Source organism: Mirounga angustirostris, unplaced genomic scaffold (assembly GCF_029215605.1).
Source record: "Mirounga angustirostris isolate CCGP_5_RB_7025 unplaced genomic scaffold, mMirAng1.0.hap1 SCAF_4, whole genome shotgun sequence".
Taxonomy (NCBI): domain Eukaryota; kingdom Metazoa; phylum Chordata; class Mammalia; order Carnivora; family Phocidae; genus Mirounga; species Mirounga angustirostris.
Genome location: NW_026991712.1, coordinates 28,456,605 through 28,476,983, shown reverse-complemented (window position 1 = coordinate 28,476,983; position 20,379 = coordinate 28,456,605). Strand labels below are relative to the sequence as shown.

At 42.9% G+C, this 20,379-nt stretch overlaps 1 protein-coding gene across 6 annotated transcripts in view; it reads right to left on the bottom strand.

Moving 5' to 3' along the window:
* SYBU (syntabulin) overlaps nt 1-20,379 on the bottom strand; it is a 114,997-nt gene that overhangs the window by 62,808 nt on the left and 31,810 nt on the right. The window contains exons 1-3 of one of the 6 annotated variants that reach the window (XM_045896028.3): nt 10,646-10,664; nt 10,035-10,115; nt 8,090-8,291 (exon numbers count right to left, since the gene is read on the bottom strand). In XM_045896028.3, the coding sequence (XP_045751984.1) occupies nt 8,090-8,291; nt 10,035-10,058 (226 nt within the window). In that variant the 5' untranslated portion in view covers nt 10,059-10,115; nt 10,646-10,664. Of the gene's footprint in view, nt 1-8,089; nt 8,295-10,034; nt 10,207-10,645; nt 10,665-20,379 lie in introns of those variants that run through there. The other 5 variants (XM_054512504.2, XM_045896026.3, XM_045896027.3 and 2 more) reach the window with 5 other exon arrangements.

Below are 20,379 nucleotides of genomic sequence, written 5' to 3'. Positions count from 1 at the left end.
GTTTTTTTTAATTTTTTGGTGTAGTGGTCAAGGATTTGTTAGTTGTGTATAACACCCAGTGCTCATCACATCACATACCCCCCTTAATGCCCATCACCCACTTACCCCATCCCCCTACCCACCTCCCTATCCACAACCCTCAGCTTGTTTCCCGAGTCAAGAGTCTCTTATGGTTTGGCTCCCTCTCTGATTTCTTCCCAGTTTTTCCTCCTTTCCCATATGATTCTCTGCTCTGTTTCTTATATTCCACATATGGGTGAAACCATATGATAATTGTCTTTCTCTGATTGACTTATTTCACTTAGCATAATCCCTTCCAGTTCCATCCATGTTGATGTAAATGGTAGGTATTCATCCTTTCTATTTCCTCTTTCCCACCCCAGTTAAGTTTGTTTTATAAAGTTGTCTACACTCTATTTAGTCACCTCCCATTCACATCTCAGCCTGATACAGTTTGGATTCCATCCCTATGATTTTCTTTTTTTTTTTTTTTAAAGATTTTATTTATTTATTCATGAGAGACAGAGAGAGAGAGAGAGAAGCAGGCTCCCAAGAAGCAGGGAGCCCGATGCGGGACTCGATCCCAGGACCCTGGGATCACGACCTGAGCCGAAGGCAGACGCTTAACCATCTGAGCCACCCAGGCGCCCCATCCCTATGATTTTCTGGTACTGTTTCTGCCTAAGATCACTGATAACCTGTGGTTTTTTCCTTGAACACTTTTTAGTGCACCCCATCCTTAATCTTGCTGTGACATCAGAAGCTGTTGGCTATTTTCGTCTTGAAACTCTTCCCTTAGGATTAGAGACACTGTCATTCCCGACTCTCCTCCTTTCTCTCTGAACTCTTTCTTGGGTGCCTTGGTTTCCTTTTTCTGTCTACTCTTGCTTTATCTTAGAGGTCTAGCCTTGGGCCTCTAATCTTTCTCCAGGCACTGCCCTTGGGTAATATTACCAACTCCCTGGACTTGAGCTACCAAAATCTCTGACTTCTCTTTGGAGCTCCAGACCTTTCTTTTTATCTCAAATGCAACACAGCTTAATCTGAGCTCGTTGACCTGACTCAGTGTCCTTCTCCCCAGCCCTGTTGCTCCATTTGTGTTCATCCAGTGGAGAAATTTAGATATAACTCTTTCCTGCCCCTTCTCCTTGCAACTGGTGACTAAGACCCATATGTTCTAGCCCCCAAATCCCCTCCCATATCATTTTATGGTCTTTAACTAGACTGCCACAATGGCCTTCAAACCAGGCAGGGACCTTGCCATCATGCCTGCTTCCTTCCATCTACTGTCCAACACATAATCAGAAAGATTTTTCTAAATTCTAAATCTAGTCACAACTCCTTGCTGAAAACCCTTCCATGACTCTGCAAGATCTTTAGGAATTGCAAAATGGCAGCCCATGAGCCACATTCGGCTATTTATGCATGGTACTTAGCTGGCAGAGTTAGTAAAAAACCTGAATTTTTAAAATTTTGAATATTGCTAGAAGGAGCACATGCTGTCCAGTTCCAAAGTCCCCTCTTTTGTCATCTATCCAGATGGCCTCACTCTCCATATTACTAGTCTAGTTTCTGTACAGATCCTTGATCTCATGGATTGGGTTAGCACAACATACAAAACCTTTGCTTATGTGGTCTGGCCTACCTTGCTAATCTCATTTCATGCTTTTAACTCAGGTCTCTGATGTCAAGACTCACGTTTATCCACTACACCACACTAATTAATGTTACTTCTTTGAATGCTTGGGTTTATGAAATGTGAGAGGCCAGTGTTGATAATAAATGGAGCAATAAACTCAAACTATAAGGAAGAAGTATGTGTAGTGTGGCCATAGATGAAAGGGACAGGGAGACAAAACAGGTGAGTAAAGGTAGTCGTGTGAGGGCGCCTGGGTGGCTCAGTTGGTTAAGCGACTGCCTTCGGCTCAGGTCATGATCCTGGAGTCCCAGGATCAAGTCCCGCATCGGGCTCCCTGCTTGGCAGGGAGTCTGCTTCTCCCTCTGACCCTCCTCCCTCTCATGCTCTCTGTCTCTCATTCTCTCTCTCTCTCAAATAAATAAATAAAATCTTAAAAAAAAAAAAGGTAGTCGTGTGGGAATCGCATCTAAAGATGTGTTATCCCACTTATTTTTTGGCACCAGGCTTAAGGCAGTAATTGATTTTTCAGTCTCTATGTTTTATTCATTCTCATGGCTTTAGCACAATTCTGATCCTCAGCAGGCATTTAATAAATGCTTACTGGATACTACATTTTTGTGGAAGCTTGCAAAAGGGCGAATTTCCTGTTACTCCCAGGCTACAGTTCCTCTTTTTTCTTTTTCAGTGAGTCCACTGGGTATTCACCAAGAGTGGACCCAGTACACCTGCTTCCAGTGTATCCCGAATCATCCTAATACCAAAGAGAGTAAATGCAAAAGAGAAGTATGCTAGGGATGGTAAATCCAGAGAGAGAGAGGATTATATAGGAAAATAAAGGAAGAAAATACTTTCTCCTCCCCTTTTACTTGTCTACCACTTGGACACAAGTTACATCAATAATGTAGATATAAAGAATATTAATGCTAAGACTAATGACATGGGAATTGTAAATACAGGGTGAGAAGCTATTATTTCCAGGGAATATGGAGGTAATTTCCTTGCCCCAGGCCATGAGTTTAAACACCTTGGCTGGCCATCACTTCTATCATCTTTGATCTTTCTTCATCTTGTGATGCTGCTGGGGCATACCCTTCACAACCCTCATCCCAAATTCCCAAACCCACACAGGCCACTGAGGCTCAGACTTCATGAGGCACAAGAGTCATCTGGAGTGCCTATAAAATACAGATTCCTGGGTCCTCCCATTCTGTGATAATAGGTTAGGTGGGGCCAAGGTATCTGCATTTTACACAAGTTTTCCTGAGGATTCAAAAGTAGACGAACACCATTCTCTGAAATTGAGAAACAATTCAGATTATTTTAGGACAATCTTAGTATTTTAGAACATAAAAGATTTTCATGTTAAGTACCATAATCTGCTCTCAGGCATGGTCCAATTCCATCATGATTACCATTCACTGTCCCTGCTAAGTATTTGTTATTAAATGGCAAAAAATTTTGCTCTTGCCCTCTTAATTGCAGTCACCACATCCTCCACAAAGAAATATTGCCCATGTATCCTTCATTTGTAACCCATATCATTAGGTACTTATTTCTGTGGCTGAGGCAGCTAAGCACTTGAAATATATATTACACAACAGTGCAGGGGTCCCCTACTCATTAAAATGATACTAAAGTCTTAGGGTTTTTTTTTTTTTTTTTCTTCACAGCAGGTTGGCAATCATTCAATTATAGTGTAATTCAGTATTACAGCTCACTTTAGTTGAAGCAGTTCATCTCCATCCTGATTATTATGTTCAAAGGTTTACTCTATCCAGATGCCAAGTTTTCGCAACTGGACAAAAGCAAAGAGGAAATATTTCTGTTTGGCAAGGCCTGGCAAATTTTTGGAGGTATTGTCATGTCGCAGCAGGGCACTGGTCAGGTTGTAATTTGCCTTAATTATTCTTCCCACAAACAGCAACAATGATTACCTCTAGGTCACTGGCACTCTAAGAAGGATTTCTTCCCAGCCACTGTAAAACCCAAAATACTTTCCACAAACACCTTGCTCAGGATTCAACTGAAGAGAATCTTAGAATCTGACCAGTTAGTGTATTGACCCGGTACATGTGTTTAATGGGTTAAGTCACAAACTTGCCTATGTATCTGTGTGTGCACGTTAGCATCATAGAAATAACTCTGAGAAATCACTGGTGTCCCATAAAAGCACCAGTGTTATCTACCCATAATTCATTCCACCTGCCATGTTTACAAGGCACCCCAAGGAGAACTAGAGTAAAACCCGGCAATCCATCTGCCTCGCAGCTGCAACGGGTAATTATTACCTCAGCTAAGGAGGGAGGAATGCACAGCATGCTGCTAACCATGTCAGGTGACTGATGGAGGGGACTGACTGACTTATCCAGGTCCTGGGCTTTTCCAAGAGTGGCTGGAGTCACGGTAGAATGACAAACAGAATTCACTACCAACAAAGAGAGGGGAGAAGAAAGGACAAGAGGACTAATTCAATGGGCCACACCCAGGACACAAATCACAAATATGGGTTTGATCACTTCTCATGGCGTGTTAAAACAAGAAACAAGGGGGCAGGAGGGTTGGGGGAAGGAAGATGCAGTGTTGGTATTCTGAGCCACTGGTTACAAAAACTGTTTAAAAATGAAAGTTGGGGGGGCGCACCTGGGTGCGTCAGTCATTTAAGTGTCCAACTTTCTGAATTCGGTTCAGGTCAGGATCGCAGCGTTGTGGGATGGAGCCCTGTAGTGGGCTCCGCGCTCAGCGGGCAGTCTGCTTGAAATTCTTTCCTTCTCCCTCTGCCCCTCCCCTCTGTTCGCTCTCTCTCTCCCCCTCTCTCTAAAAATAAATAAATAAACTTAAAAAATAAGATAAAGAGGGGACATGAAAGCATGTTTTGTTTCTATTGACTTACTGTTAACTGTACTTCCTTATGTATTATTCTTTTTTTTTAACTTTAGTTAATATTTACCAAGAATATATAATATTTTACTTGCCATGCACACAGAATAGGGCCTGGCTTCCAATACCATATAAACTTAACTGTGCCCAATAAAGGTCACAGTGACTAAGACTAAATACAAACTGTAAAGGATAGACTGTTTTATCAGGAGAATGATGTCAGAGTACAAAATGTACGTGCCGATGAAGTGCACAAAACACAGGGATATCTTCAAAGAAATCTGTTAATAAGAAGCTATTAAAAGAAATGCTCTTTGGGGATACACCCCAAATGAATTGCAAAAGGTCACACACAACTCCTTTCTCTGAAATGAGGGAGATACAACATACAAATTAGCATATAGAATATCAAGTCATTAAATGTTCCTTGTCAAGACTCCCCAGGGAAAATAAGGGGAAGGCAGTGAAGTGGGGGAAGGAATGGAGAGAGTAGGCAAAAATGGACAGGTCACTTTGAAAATACACAATTCCTGGTCTTTTAATTTCACAGATCAGTAAAATTAAAAGAAAAACATAAGGGAGATGTGGAGAACACATAGAATTGTCATTTGTGTTGCTCAAGTTTAACCACCATCCACCATCCTGACTTTTGCTATAACATTATAAGATAAAAATATAATATAAAGGATAAGAAAGCCAGACTCTCAAAGTAAAGGATAATTCTTTATATTACGTAAATTTAATTTCATGTAAACTCACATCCTTCTTCTATTTTTTTTTTTAAAGATTTTATTTATTTATTTGAGAGAGAGAGAATGAGAGAGAGCACTTGAGAGTGGGGAGGGTCAGAGGAAGAAGCAGACTCCCCGCCGAGCAGGGAGCCCGATGCGGGACTCGATCCTGGGACTCGATCCTGGGACTCGATCCCGGGACTCCAGGATCATGACCCGAGCTGAAGGCAGTCGCTTAACCAACTGAGCCACCCAGGCGCCCCTCACATCCTTCTTCTAAAAACTGAGTATCTGAGAACATACGATGCTCTTCACAATTAATGCCTTTGATACAAATTTGGGGAAAGAGTCTCCAGTTTGCAGTTGTGAAAATGTAATATTCAAATTAAATTGCATCATGTTCCTCCATAATTTCACTACCTGATTGTAAGACTCCCCTTAACTCTGCATGTCTCCTTTTGCATTAGTGAACATGATGATTTATAAAGAACACAAGATAGTGCAGAATGATCACTGTAAGGCTATGAAGCTACAGAAGATCTCTAAATTATTTTAGTTTAATCCTAGCAGAGGATGGCATTTTTAATGTGTGCATGTGCCTTGGTCTCTAACTTAAATGCCACGATTAAGCAGCCAACACATACTCTCACCTCAGTGTTAAAGTGGCTGGATTAAAACCAGCTATATCCCCCTGCTGGTTGGACATGTCGTACATTCTCTACCTCACTGCCTACAGCTTTAATGTACCCCATAGTCCCAAACCATTTATTTCCCATCCACCAACTGACCTCCTAAAGCATCATTAACACGCCCCCAAAGGGGGTTCCTGTCAATTTTAGTCAGCGCAGTACTCAAAGCTGTCGTGGGGTCTAGGGGGTGCTCCGTAGGAAAGGAAGGCAAAGAAGGAAAGGCACTGACCCAAACCTTGGGGAAGCACCAACACAGAAAGATGAGGCCTAGGAACAGAGGGACTCCTATCTGGAGACTGGATGCAAGGCTAAAGATGGAAAGACAGGTTTATGGACGTCCATAATTAGATGCTTCTGCCACTCAATTCTTAGCTAGTTAATGGCAGAAGGATCAATATCTACTTTCGATTTTCATGTACAGCATTATGGCCTTAGTGGGAGACAGGTCTCCTGGGAAGGAGAGATCATCCAGGAATGGGTCTTGGAAAGAGTGAGTCATAACCAAAATTAATAATTTTATTGGTTTGCCTAATGTATTTTCTAAAGTATATGTGGAATTTTTCTTTTGTTTTGACCATCTTTTTTTTTTTTTTTTCCTTCTAACACTACTCACCTTGAAGTCAGTCACAGAGAAAATGACTATGTGGAGAAAATATCGGGAATAAATGTGGAATGGAGTTATGTAAACAAAGCATGTCAGTTTGAAATGATATCCCCTGGGTTCATCCACACTCAAACAGAGCGATTCCTGAGCTCCAAAATGGAGTTAAAGCAAACAGCACTGCCTTCAGCAAACATGTTTCCAGGTTCTAGGTATCTTTGTGTTTTCTTCTTGCAAGAGTATCAAGCAAACCATCAGTGGGTCTCCATTTTAAACTAGATTCATATAATCCAAATGGCAAGAAACAAACTTAAAAATATAACATTTTGATAGAATTTTTTTTTTCAGAATCAAGCAGAAAATTTGAGGCTTTACAGAGAAAAATAATTAGCAGCATAGTATTTCTAATGTATAATTTATGCATGGGATAGTTATTCCATGAAATTATGTAAGAAATCCAAAGCTGCACTTAAAAGAACCCTGAAAAATATATTGATACTAAAAATAATGGGATATTGTATCCTGCTAAATTAGGAAATTAATCACAGCATCTTGATTCACATGTCCCTTCGCATACATGCGTTAACCTTCTAATTACATTTTCCCTAAATAAGCCCTAAAAATTATCCACTATGAAACATTCTTCATTACTCACAAGACAGTCACTCTTTTAAATTTTACCCAATTTTCTAATACTTCTCAAAGAATACAAGTCATTCCAAGTCATGTGCTTTAATGGGTTGTAATAGGCTCTGTCTTTGATAATGGTGGCACCTTCAGAAGCTATGAAGAGATTTGTGCCTTTGCCAAATGTCCTCACAACTTTAAGGAAACTTCCTTAATTGTGTGCCAAAACTGACATCCCTAGTTCATTTTTTTAAGAACCATCACGTATTAAGCGCCTCTATAAGTCAGGCACTATACTAGGAGTACCTTTGGGTCTCATTCAACACTACAGCAACTGTATAAGGTAGGTGTTATCATACCATTTTATGGATGTAACAACTGAGGCTGAAGGAGGTTAAGCCACTTGCCCAAGGTCTTTCAGCTTGTAAAGGCGAAAAGGTCAGGGGTTCCACCTCAGGTGTGGCGGATTAGAAAGCCTGTGCTCTTTTCCTCTAAACGACAAGGTCAGGCTTGCCCTGGGAGATAAGCCTCCTTGATCCTGACCTCATTCATTAGGAGTTGTTTTGTCTTTGGGGATTCTATAATCAGAAGTACACAGGTTTATAAAGGTTGCTATTATAAAAATGCAAGCTAACACATTTCCCAGATTTAACAAAGGATTCGTTTTCTAAACAGTCATAGAAACAAAAGTTAGATTTCATGTGGTAAATTATAAACTAGAATAACATAGAAAAACAGGTGCAAATTTCCATTAGGATTGAACCACGTGAAGGTCAAAAGGGCCAAAGAGGTGCAACTTCAGACAATTCATGCTAACAGTAGAAGTGTAGATCTAGGCTCTAAAGGGCACAGCCCAGTCCATTCATAATGCACCAGCAGAGCACGCACTTCGTGACTGTGTGGCTTCCAGGGGTACTTACTATACCTGAGCAGAAGCTGTTGCTGCTTATGGTCCTCGCTGAGCGCCCAGAGCTGCTGGCATTGAACTCTCTGCTCTCTTCCTCAGAGAAGGGAGACTCAGAAGCTGGGGACACTTTGTGCTGTTGCTGGGGCAGATGGGGCCGAAGAATCAAACGGGGAATTCGGCTTCGGGTAATCTCCTTCTCATGATGCTGCACTCTCTGCTCCTTCTCAAAATTGGACATTAAAAAGAAAACAAAAGGAAACGTGTTTCTCCCCTCTTAACTCCTGTTTGTTCCTCTTAACTCCTCCTGTTTGTTCCTCCCTTCCTAAGAAATCACATTTCTGAATATTGAATCTTCACAGAGCAGTCCTTATCTCAGTAGCTTAAATGAACATCGAAACTCTGCCACCAAGCTAATCCTTCCAATCTACTGAAGAGCACATACTTGAGCGTGGGTGAGCGTGTGCGCACACACACACACACACTTCCACCCATTAGCAGGAAAGCCATTCCATTCACCCATGCGATTCCTAACTCACCTTCCCACTCTGGCTTTTTCTATCACATTCAAGCTTCCGATGCTTCTCTTTATTACTCACAGCACACTCTGGCTTATTACTTGATTTCTTCTAGACTTCCATTTTGCTTTCCCTGAATGAGCTGTGACAATCTGATTTCTGCTTTCCGGTCTGCTCACAAAGTAGAACCCTATACCTGGAACAATTCTTTCCTGATAGATCATGCAGACTTATCTTTCAAATCCCTCCTCTTCCGGCCAGGATCTTAATTATTCATTAATATCCTGGTACACAAGGCTTGTTGCCAACAGAAAAGCAAACAAAAATCCAATACCCAGTAAGATGGCTCCACCTTTTACATCATGTTTAGCTTTTGTTTTCCTTACAGGACACCCAGGAGAAGAGAGTTTTCTCTCTCTCCTTAAAAACACAGCATTAAACACAGAGGGCGATGCCGTGGTTTTAAAAATGCATAGAAAATAATATTTTGGCAAGGTTTTCTAATTTTTAAAGTGCTTTCCCAACCATTATCCCATTTGACCTTTACAACCCAGGCCACAGAGAAGACACTAACTTAAATCCCTATTTACAGATGAGGAAACTGAGGCTAAAAGCTTAGGCAACAAGGCATATCGTCTAGAAGCAGAAAAAGCTTAAGTCATGTTTTTCGGGGTCACCACCACCCTGCCTTATTAAAATGGATTCCTAGGAGGAGCTCTTTGCAAAAAACTCACCGCTCCCTCCAACCTCTGCAATTGAAAAAGGCCTTTGGATTGGGTAACAAACACTATTTGGAAACATGACCTCCTGCCCATTTCGACGAGGCTTACCAGGAAGGGCCACTGCCAAAGTAAACACCTCAGGAGGTCTGCACAGTGCAGGAATTGAAGGGAAAGCCTCAGCCGCGGGGAGCTCCTAAGGTCGCCCAGGCATCCACCCCATCCAGGGCGAAAGCCGCACCCAGCCTCGGATTTGTTCTGCACACCAGTCACCCAGCAGGTATCCCACGTCAGCCACTCTCGGCACACTGCAGACCCTGAACCAATGCTGGGTCGCTGACATGCAGGGGGACCTTATTTCTCAGTCACCAGAACACCAAATCCTTTTTATTCACATCACACACTGGACATCATTTGAGAGCCAGATCCCAAATCCCCAACTTCAGGAGATGGATTAACCCTCCAAAGCCAATCTTTTAATCCTCATGTCAACCCCTCAAATCTTTTCCTCCGGTACCATCTTCCCATCTCCTGGGTCTCATCACCTGAGCAAATGCCCCTCTACCCTCCCAGCGTCCCCACCACCTCCCTGTCCCCATTCCCCGCGACTCTGAACGCCACCCCTCCAGCCCTCACCTGGCTCGCCCACTGCCCCGCCGTCTCCCCCCTCACCGTTCTCCCGCGCCCACGGACGCTGCCAGCCGCGCTCGCACGACGTGCCCTCCTTACCTTGGTCTCTCGAAGGGGTCCCATCGCTCTGCTGCCCACCGGGTCCCCGCGCCGCCGCTGCCGCCGTCCAGGAGGAGGCACCTGCGGGCACGAGAGCGAGGACACTGCGCTGAGCCGGCGCGGGCTGCGGGCGGCGGCTGCTGCGGGGCCGACACGCCGCCGCCGCCGCGCCCGCTGCCGCCCTCTCGGCTCCGAGGGCGCGCCCGGCCGCCCCGCCCCGGCCGGACACGTGGTGCCGCCGGCGCGGCCCGCCGCCGCTCCCCGGGCGCCGCCGCCTCCCCGCCACCTCCCTCACCTGCCGGAGCCCCGGGTGACTCGTCGGGCCCGCCCGCCCGGTCTCGCCGCCGGCACTTCCCGCTAGCGCCGCGCGCCCCCCCCCTCTGCTGAGCCCGACCCCGAGGGGGCAGGCCCGGGCTGCGAGCATCTCCAGCCGGCAAGTGCCGGACCCCTTCTCTTTGGCACCTGGGGTCCGATTTGAAGGAGTTGCACGTCTGATAGGAGAGCGGAGAAAAGCAGCGACATCACTGAGGGCCAAAAGGGATAAAGTTTTTCCCCCGCGGCCCCTCCCTGCCATCTCGGTTTTAAGTCAACAGACGGCTCCCCACAATTACCTCGCCTGAGAGAGATGAGGCGGGTTCCCCTGCACCCGGACCCCAGCCAAGCCAATGCTGCAGGACTGACACAGCATCTCGTTCAGGGATCTCAAAGGCCGATTCTCCTTGGGGGATTTGCATCAGAAGGGCCAGGAAAAGAACGATGAGGCTGCTTCCCAAGGGCTTGGGGAAGCCAGGCTGTTTTAAGATCCAGGGCAGCCTTTTCTCCATTTCTGCCCTGCCGCGGCTGGGAATGAGCTCCAGGCACACTGCTAGGGGAAGGGCACTACACTTGAACTCAGAAACCTGGGTACAAGGCAGCACTCTACTCCCTCCCAGCTGAGTGCCTTTACCATAAAGTTCTTGACCTCTGTGAACTTCAAGTTTATGCTTGTTAAACTGAGGGAAAATAATCATATTTACCTCAAGGGTACCTGTGAGGATTAAATGGGGAAAACAAAACACCTGTACCCAGTTTATTGAACAGAACTTTACAAGGGGTCGTTAAGTGACATCCAGGTCACCCCTTCAGTATTTGCTGAGGCCTCTTACGTGACAGGCAGAGAAAGCATTTGTGAGGCAGACAAATTTGTTCAAAAAAAGCTCAAAAACCCATGCAACTGAGAAGTTAAAATAGAGATCATCAGCTGGGTCATAAGGTTACTTATGACACCTGATATAATCTTACCTAATGATGGAACTCAACATATATAACTTAGATGCCCTTCATTCAGAATTGGAAGATATTCTAAGCAGCAATGTGGACAGGAAACAGTCTGATCCTTACACCCAGCGTTGTACGTGGGAGGACTGTAATCCTTGAAAATTGTATTTGAACCACCACCATCCCCATTTGTCCTCCAAACAGCATTTTTCTGCGTCCTCAAATCTCACATCTAGGAATAAGCAGCGTGAGTCAAGAGAGAGCCTGAAATCAGAGGATTAGTGAAATCAATTTGCCTTTTTCCTATATCCCTAAGGAAATTTTATCCCATACATCTTTATGCCTTTTCAATCTACTTAGAATTCTTAGCAGTGAGCTTGGTAATCTTAGAATTCTTTATTTGGAGGGAGGGGTGATTAATTCATATTTTCTATACCCACACCGTCTTAGATAAGGACTTCAGGAAAGTGATGGTCCAGGATGATTCCTACAGTCTATTATTTCTAGAATTATGAACCCAAGGACATATGACACAGGAATGGACTGTTAAGGGCCAAAAGGTGCTTCTGACTTACCTACTGAGAACTGAGAATTGAGTCTGGGGGCCTAAGAATAGAAACACCCAGTCAGAACCTCAGAGTTGGGGTGCCTGGGTGGCTCAGTCGTTAAGCGTCTGCCTTTGGCTCAGGTCATGATCCCAGGGTCCTGGGATCGAGCCCTGCTTGGGGCTCCCTGCTCAGCGGGAAGCCTGCTTCTCCCTCTCCCACTCCCTCTGCTTGTGTTCTCTCTTTCACTGTGTCTCTCTCTGTCAAATAAATAAATAAAACCTTACAAAAAAAAAAAAAAGAACCTCAGAGTCATTCTTGACTTTTTCATCTCCCTCATGTGGCCCCCACATAGCAGAAACCAACAAGTTATCTCCATGCTACTCTAGTAATATCTTGAATCTGATCACTTATGTCCACTGTTCAACAACTCTATGATCTTCCTTTAGAGTCTAAACCACAAACATCCCAGATTATTGCAATAGTGGTTTAACTGGAGTTGTCTTACTTCCAATCTTGCCTCTTCTTCCTTTCTTGCCAGTTTTTTAATTTTTCCACAAGGCCTTTCAGAATGGCCAAATCAAGCCAGGTTTCTTCATTAAAACTCATTAGTGACTTCTCAGTTGTCCTCCAAGTAGTATTCAAACTCCTGCATGTGGCACAGAGGCCTTTCATGATCTGGTCTTGTTTACCTCTCTGAGCTCATTTGTTACCACTCCTTGTCTACCCATCCCTCCCTCCACCCATACCTACCCTCCACCCCTTGGCTACTCTGCCTCCCCATACACATGGATAACACTCAAACTGTAGAACTTTCAGTTCTCTGGAGGTATCATGTTTTCTCTTTTTCCTCTAGACTGTTCACATGCTGGTCCCTCTGTCTAGAGCTTTTCTTGCACCTCACTCCCCTTAATCCTATTCCACTCCTAAAGATACATAAGTTTCATTTTAGAGACAGCTTCTTCCAGGAAACCTCCCTTGATGCCCCAAGGTCAGTCCTTACATATTTCCAGGACACCTGTTTTTAATGTACCCCAGGAGAGCTGTTATGATCTTGTATCAGAATTCCCTATTTATCTGTCTCCACCAGGGATCATAGGCAGCGCCTGGTACAGGTCCTGTCATACAGTAGGCACTCAATATACCACAGTCAAAGGAACGGATGCATGAATGACTGAATTCTATAACCCCATAAGGGGCCCATCAGTACAGGATAAAGGAGACACAACTTCTGTTTTGCAAATGACTCATAAAGCTGCTTCCAATATGTCTTTGTATTTGATGATGGGGTGTGTGCCTAAAAAATCCAACATGTGTTCAGTGAGAGCTTTTACTGCAGAAGTGCAGGCAGGGAGAGGCTGTGTGGTAGCCCTGCTGTCACCATAGCAACCCCTCGAGGGAAAGGCTGATGATTTAGTGCTCTAACGGCTCTTAGCTCTGTACTTTTGGAACCCAAGCCTGTTTTTCTGCTGTTCTAAAAGGCAAGTTTTACAAATGATAATATCTGTGCTGCCTTTAATTTCATTCAAGTGTTTCTCATGTCATTAAGAATAATGTCTTATAACGTTTGGATTATACCATCAAAGAGATATAATCTAATATAGTATATTATATTCATCTTTCATCTGCTTTAAAATATTCTCATGCATCATTTTCCATTTCTACTTACTTATTTTCCTGTCTTGTTTTGTAATTTTGCGGTTTTTCCTTTAGAAATGAATGTAATGCTGGTTTTTAGAGAATATCAACTGCTTTAGAAGGCTAGACCCTTCAAGATTATAAATAACATCCCTGCCCGTGCTTCGGAAGGAATGGGAGATAGGGTGTTATAGATTGGGGGAAAAGGAGTGTGTACAGGTAATTATGCCCCCAAATTTGGGATATATTATCTAATTCTTTGTTTATGTGAAATTTATAATTAAATGAATAATATCTTTCATTTACACAAAACTTTATATTTTCAGAGCTCTTTCACATATATAATTTCATTTGAGCCTCACAAAAATCCTGTGAGGTGCATGTGGCCAGTCCCTGAAATCAGATGTGATAAAGGATAGGTTTTTATCGATAGGAACCCCCCGCCCCCACAGGCAGACTGCAAACTTAACAGAAAAGATAATACATACGAATGCACTGCAAAGAGAAAACGTCTGCACCATACAACCGAGACCCATCACAGCCCCCCACATCCGCTCTCTCTCTCACAGCTCACCTGCGTATGCTGAGGGCTTCTCCCGACTCAGTCAAGGCTGACAAAGCACCATCTCCTAATCCTATCAGCTGTGCAAGCTAGCGCTGCCTTCTGTCTCAGTGACCCGATGTTGGGTGATCTGCACAGCAACAAGGAGCAGCTGACGTGCTTTACCACACGTCATGAGGAGAAGAAACTGCATTCTGGGGCATCCTGGGATTTTTTGTGGTGGGGTGGAGACCCATATTTTTCTTACCAGGGGGAGAGCTGCCCATTTTCCCTTAGAAGCGTGTGTGAGTGATCAATCCTCCTCTTCCTGTATGTGTGTTATTGTTACTATATGGTTAAGGGATTTTGATGTTGTAAAACTGTAATGAGTAGAATTCTGCAAGATCACTCCCCAAGGAGGGGACCCAGAGAGTAGGTGGGACAGAAAGGGGAGTGGGTAACCTGAGGCAAGGCCAGCTGGAACATCCAGTGGGTTCAGAGTGTGTCACTTATCTCTGCTCTCCAAATGAGTCTTCAGTCAGATGCATCTTTCAGGTGAAGAACAGGAATTAAGGGAAAGTCCATGTAAACAGGGAGAGGCTGAGGGTTGGGGCTTTAAAGGATGATATGGATACAGTCTTCCACTTGCCTGATGGGGGAGCAAACATGAAATGCCATCTGCTGTTTGTGGCCTTTTGCTCATTTTTGAGAATAGAGGGAGATACTAGCCGAAGACATAGGGATGGTGATTATATTAACAAGCTGGGAACACGTGGTTGAACAAGTACGTGTATACTTATTGGGACAGTAGATTAGAATGACTGAAACTAAGATACTCTGGAAAGTATGAGTGTAAAGGTTGCCATCTGGATAGGGGAAACTGAGTCTTGACATTTACCTAATGAAAAGCTTCAAATGACTAGACAAGACAGCAAGATGTGTGGGTCTTATGGACTTGTAGAATGGGCAAAGCAAGTTATCTGTAAGGTAGGCATAGGAAGGCCTAAATCTAGAGGCTGAATTCTGGGCTGAGGGCAAATCACCTTCCATTCTTAGGAGACCAAGAGACCAGAAGCATGAGAAGCATAGGGTGGTTGAAAGCTGCCTGACCCCAGTGGGAGAGCTACCTAAAGAGAAGATGAGGCTGAGACTCTTTTCGCATGCAGCAGGGGCACAGCAGTTAGCCCAGGTTAGAGGCTCTGAATGATTCATTCAGCATTCACACCAGTCTCGGTTTAGAAAAGAAATTTATAATGTGTTCCCAGAAAGATCTGTGGCTAGATTTGAGTTACATTAAAAGAATCTATTCTCCATTTTATCATTTATTTCCATGATTTTGTACTTGTTTTCTGATCATCTTTCTAGTAAATGTTCTTCTTATTTATTTATTTTTTGTAATTTCTAGTAAATGTTCTTCTTCTTATTTATTTATTTTTTGTAATTCTGCTTTTATTTCTACTAAAAGATGGGAGGAGGGAGGATTTTGAGATTGTCTACTCAAAGGGCAAGAGCAGTATTGCAAAATGGAACACAGCGCCCCTAGCGGCCAACTGCTATGATGCAGCTGCAGGAGTCCAAGGGAAACCAAGAAGCACCAAGCCCGTTGGACTTTGGGAGTGGGGTGGGGGGAGGGGTTGCTTTATTTCCACCTCCTAGGTCATTGCTGCGAACCCTCTTCCCTCATCACCTGAAATCCTGTGACCTAATGAGTAAATTTAGCCTCTGCTAAATTTCCAATACACTGCAGAAAAATCTGTGTAAGAATAAGTCCAGAATTTGGGATGTTCTTTCATCTGCCTGTGTCGTCTTTAGCTATTTTTAGAATACTGTTTCATCAAAGAAGAAAAAAAGTACTTTTAAAAAAGATAGCTTTAATATTTTCTCTTTAAAGAATACAAAAACCATGTCATCAAAATTTTGGGAAAAAAATACTAGTCATCATCTCATTGCCCTGACATCAATTATCCATACTCCTTCCGTTAGCATCTTTGTGTATTTGCTTTCAGGCTTATCTACTGTGCATCAAAAACAAGACTGTTAAAATGAGAATAAAATTCTCACTTGGGGCCTCTTGATGCCATCACATCTGGCTCTTTCTGGATGGCTGTGGTAAGCTCCCATGCCCATTGTTTTCCCAGAAGTTACCTCTGTTTTCCTCTGATTGGGCAAAGATATGAGGCTCTTGGTCCTCCTTACCACTGTTGACAAACAGCTGCGGCTGCAGCCAGAAACTCAGAAGCTCAAGGGTAGCTTCCCAGGTTCCTGGCCCTAGTGTTTACTGGACCAGCCAAATGTTTCAGAAGAGCTGCCAGTGGTATGCTAGAGAATAGCAAATTCAGTCTTGAGAAATGAGCTCAACTCAGAGGCTGGTAGAAAAACATCTGTGTCCCCTTCAAATAGAAGCTCAGCTAGTGGCCTGCTACAATGTGATGCTGATTCAAGGGACAACAAGAAAGTGAAACGAGTTCCCGGAAGTCTGCAAAGACATCTGTACTAAAAAAAAGTAGTTTAATAAAGAACATGGATTGTCATATCCCATAGGCCTGGTGAGTCCTTATTTGCCTCTTTCTGACTGGGTAGGCTTAGACAAATTTGTTTAATCCCTCTAGGATTCAGCATATGATAAGTGCATGTTAATTAAAAGGAGAAGGAAGGAAGAAAATATGGAAGGAAGGAACGAAGGAAGGAAGGGAGGGAGGGGGAAGGGAGGGAGGTTGGTTGGAAGGTTATTCTGTACCAGTTAATGTCTTTGGGAAAATTAACTTCTCTGATCCTCATTTTCTCACCTATAAAATGTACTTAATAACAGTAATTACCTCATAATACTGTTGTAAGGATTAGATAAGAATATATGCAAAGCCTATCGTTTATGTCGGCACATAGTAGAGCTTAATACATATCTTCTCTTTCTCAGGATCAACCACCATTTCTACCTCCTGCTTGCTTTTTTCATAATCTCCTTATCCCGAAGATTTTTATTTTAACTTTTATTAAAGGAAACATTAAGTTTTTCCCCAGGTGACTTATGAGATAGAAAGAAAGTGATCTTTTCATGGGAAAAGATATTGACAGGAATTTTCTTCCCAAAGTAAGATTAAAAAGGTAGAAGGCATGATAAATAGCCTGATACCTATCATCCATCCATCTATCCACTAGTGTTTATTTTGTTCCTATTCTGAGCCAAGTACCAGCTCAGGCACTGTTTCCAGAATATTAAAAGAGGAAGAGTATTTCCTGTCCTCAAGTATCTCACAGTCCAATATAGACAGGGGCATGGCCACTGCTGTTACACTACTCACTGTGTTAGAATCCTGACAGATGAATGCCCTGAGGGCTTGCCAATGTCCACATTAGTTTGGGGTCTGAGGCTTCCAGGGGTGAATTCTGAAATGAATTTCAAGGGATGAGTAGGTCCTTTTATAATTTTGGCTGCTTTAGAGTTCCTTTCTCTTTTTCTCTTCTCTCCTTCCCTCTCTCCTCTCTTCCCCTTCCCTCCCTTTCCTTGACCTTCTCCCTGCCACCCCCAACCCTTCTTTTTACTTTGAGAGACCTGCTGCCCTACATACTGGCCTATGATGGACTGATACAGAGAGAAGCTTTAGGTTTCCCCTTAAATCTTTACTGTTTGACTGTCACCATCTGGAAGAAAGGGGTTTGTCTCAGAGTTTTGATTACCTAATACAGCATCAAGCACATACCTGGTGCTTCAATCAATATTTTAATTAGCAGTATTATTTAAAATTTCAAGAACACCATGTTATACTGCCACCTATTGGTTCATTAGTGAATTTTTCTCCTGACAGGTAAAGTTCTTGTGGTTTGCAACAGTCAGTCTTCATAAAAAACCTTAACAGTGTCCTTATTCAAATTTTCATCACTTTCAGAAAATTTTCAAAGTTTAAGGCTACACATAACTGAATACCAATGACTAGCCTCAATATTCAATGGGTATGTGATAATATGTATGTGCTTTGTAGTGTGATAGACAATGGTTCAGGGTGCTTTTCTTCTTTTTATCTCCTGAGCCACTGTAGTAGACAAGCAAAGTTAGTCATATTTGTAAGTCATATTCAGATAGTCCCTACTGCCTGTATTTCCAGATCTATTTCTTAAATTATTAGACTCCATATTTTTTGAGTTTTAGGTTTACAGAAAAATTAAGCAGGAAGTATAGAGTTCCTATACCTCTTTCAAAGATAAAAAAATAGATCTTATAATTTTGGACACAACCCATTCCCTGTTTTTTTTTAGTCTTTGGACACAATCCATTCCTAATTAGACTCCAGTTCTGAAGAAGGTGCAAGTAAGTGCCTATCAAATGGATCTACACCCCTCACTTCTTCCCTGCCCTTCTCCATACACTCTACCTGCTTGGTTTGCCTCCAAGATCTTCTAACTTCATGGTGGACTCCAGGCCAAGACTTCTGGACCTTTCTTGGATACTCTGAACAGCACTACCTCTCCTCTGCCCTGAAGCTGAGCTTTAGGTAAGCCTCACATATCCTCAGGTGGATGACACACTAGCACTTGTTCTCCGGCTGGAGGGGGACCTCGGTGCTGTCTGGCAATCATTGTATGCCCCTTTGTTAGCATACTCTCCTATTCTCCACGGGGTCTACTTGAGACCCCCACACCTCCAATCTACCAGCCTACCACCTCCACCCTCATGCAACGCCATGCCCTTATCTCCTGATTGACAGATAAAATAAAAGCTATTAAGAGAACTCAATCTCTTGCCTCCAAACCTACAAATTCATCTGCTTCCAGGACCCCATCCTCTCTATTTCTGGTCCTTTAGAATGGAAGTTATCCCTCTTCTGTACAAGGGTAATTCCTTTACTTGGGCTTTGGATCTCACCCTTTCCACCTCTTAAAGAAAAGTTAAGTTTCTATTTCTTTATCTGTAAAATGGAATAATCACAGTACCTATCTCATAGGGTTATTGTGAACATCAGAAGAGTTAATATATGTGAAGAACTTGGAAGACTGTCTAGTGTATATTAAGCACTTAATAAATGTTCTCTGTGATTATTAGCTATTTCTTTTTTTGTTGTTGTTAATTTTAACTTACTTTTCTATCAGAGAGTTCACATCATCATTTAAACATGCTGAGTCCTTTCCCAACTAAATAAATGACTCTCTTAAACTCTCATATCTCTCTAGTACTACCCAGTTGCTTCTCTCCATTCATCATCAAACTTCTGAAAAAGAATCTATGTTCACATATCTTGCACTCTCCCTGCCCCTTCACCCAACCCAATCCACTCATATATGTGTACCCACCATCCTATCAAAAGCTCAGGCCCAAAGTAAAAAATTACCTTCATATGGTTTAATCTAATGGTTAGTTTTTATCTTAATCTTCACTCATCAACCTTTGAGATAAACATTCCTACACTTCTGAACATTGCTTTCCTTCTGTACCTCAGCCCTTCTGGTTTTTTTCCCCATTTCTCTGTATCCTTTCTGGCCATTCCTTAAATGTTCATGTTCCTCAGTTTCTAGCCTTGACCCTCTCGTGTTTTCATCCTCCCTTCCCTCCCTAGGTAATATCTTTCTTTCAATTGCTTCAATTACTACCTATAGGCAGATCTTCCATAGATTTTAGAAATTCACATCATCTCTATTCCATGACTATGCCATAATCCATTCAGATATCTTGACTTTCATATCCCATAGTGTCCACAAACTCACTATATTCCAAACTGAATCTATCATAGTTCCTCGAAAAGCTAATCTTCCTTCTGTGTTCTCTAAGTTAATAAATGCTATCGTCTTACAGATCTGGGAAGCTGGGTGACACTAGGAGATCGTCTCTCTCCTTCACCTTTACAACTAATTGGAACCTAAGTCAAATCTGTTCTACCTCTTAATTATCTCTAAAACATGTTCATTTCTCGGCATCTCTTCCTGCCTGGATTTCTAATCTGGCCTACAGATTTGTTCCCCTTGAGCACATTTTTAAACAGTAGTCAGAGTGATCTCTTTAAAGTGCAAATTCGACCACCCTCCACCCCATGGTGCAATTCCCTGCCCCAGAAGAAGCCATTCAATGTTCACCATTGCCCTGAAGATAACATTAATAACTAACATATGGTTTACAAGGTCTCTCATGATCGAATCCTTGTATTCTACCTTTGACTTTCACAAATGTTGTTTCTTCTATCTAGAACACTTCCTCATCTCCAACCTCCACCTCCCACCACAAATATCTGGTTCCCACTGCCTTCCAGACAGGCTTATTGGAAAATATAACTTGTAAGAGTCATGAATTTACTCCAGTCTCAAGTGTGAGATAGAAGACAATGAGTTCTGGCTTTGAAAATGCTTTGTGCTCTAACTGTAGGGAGGTATAGTATTAGGG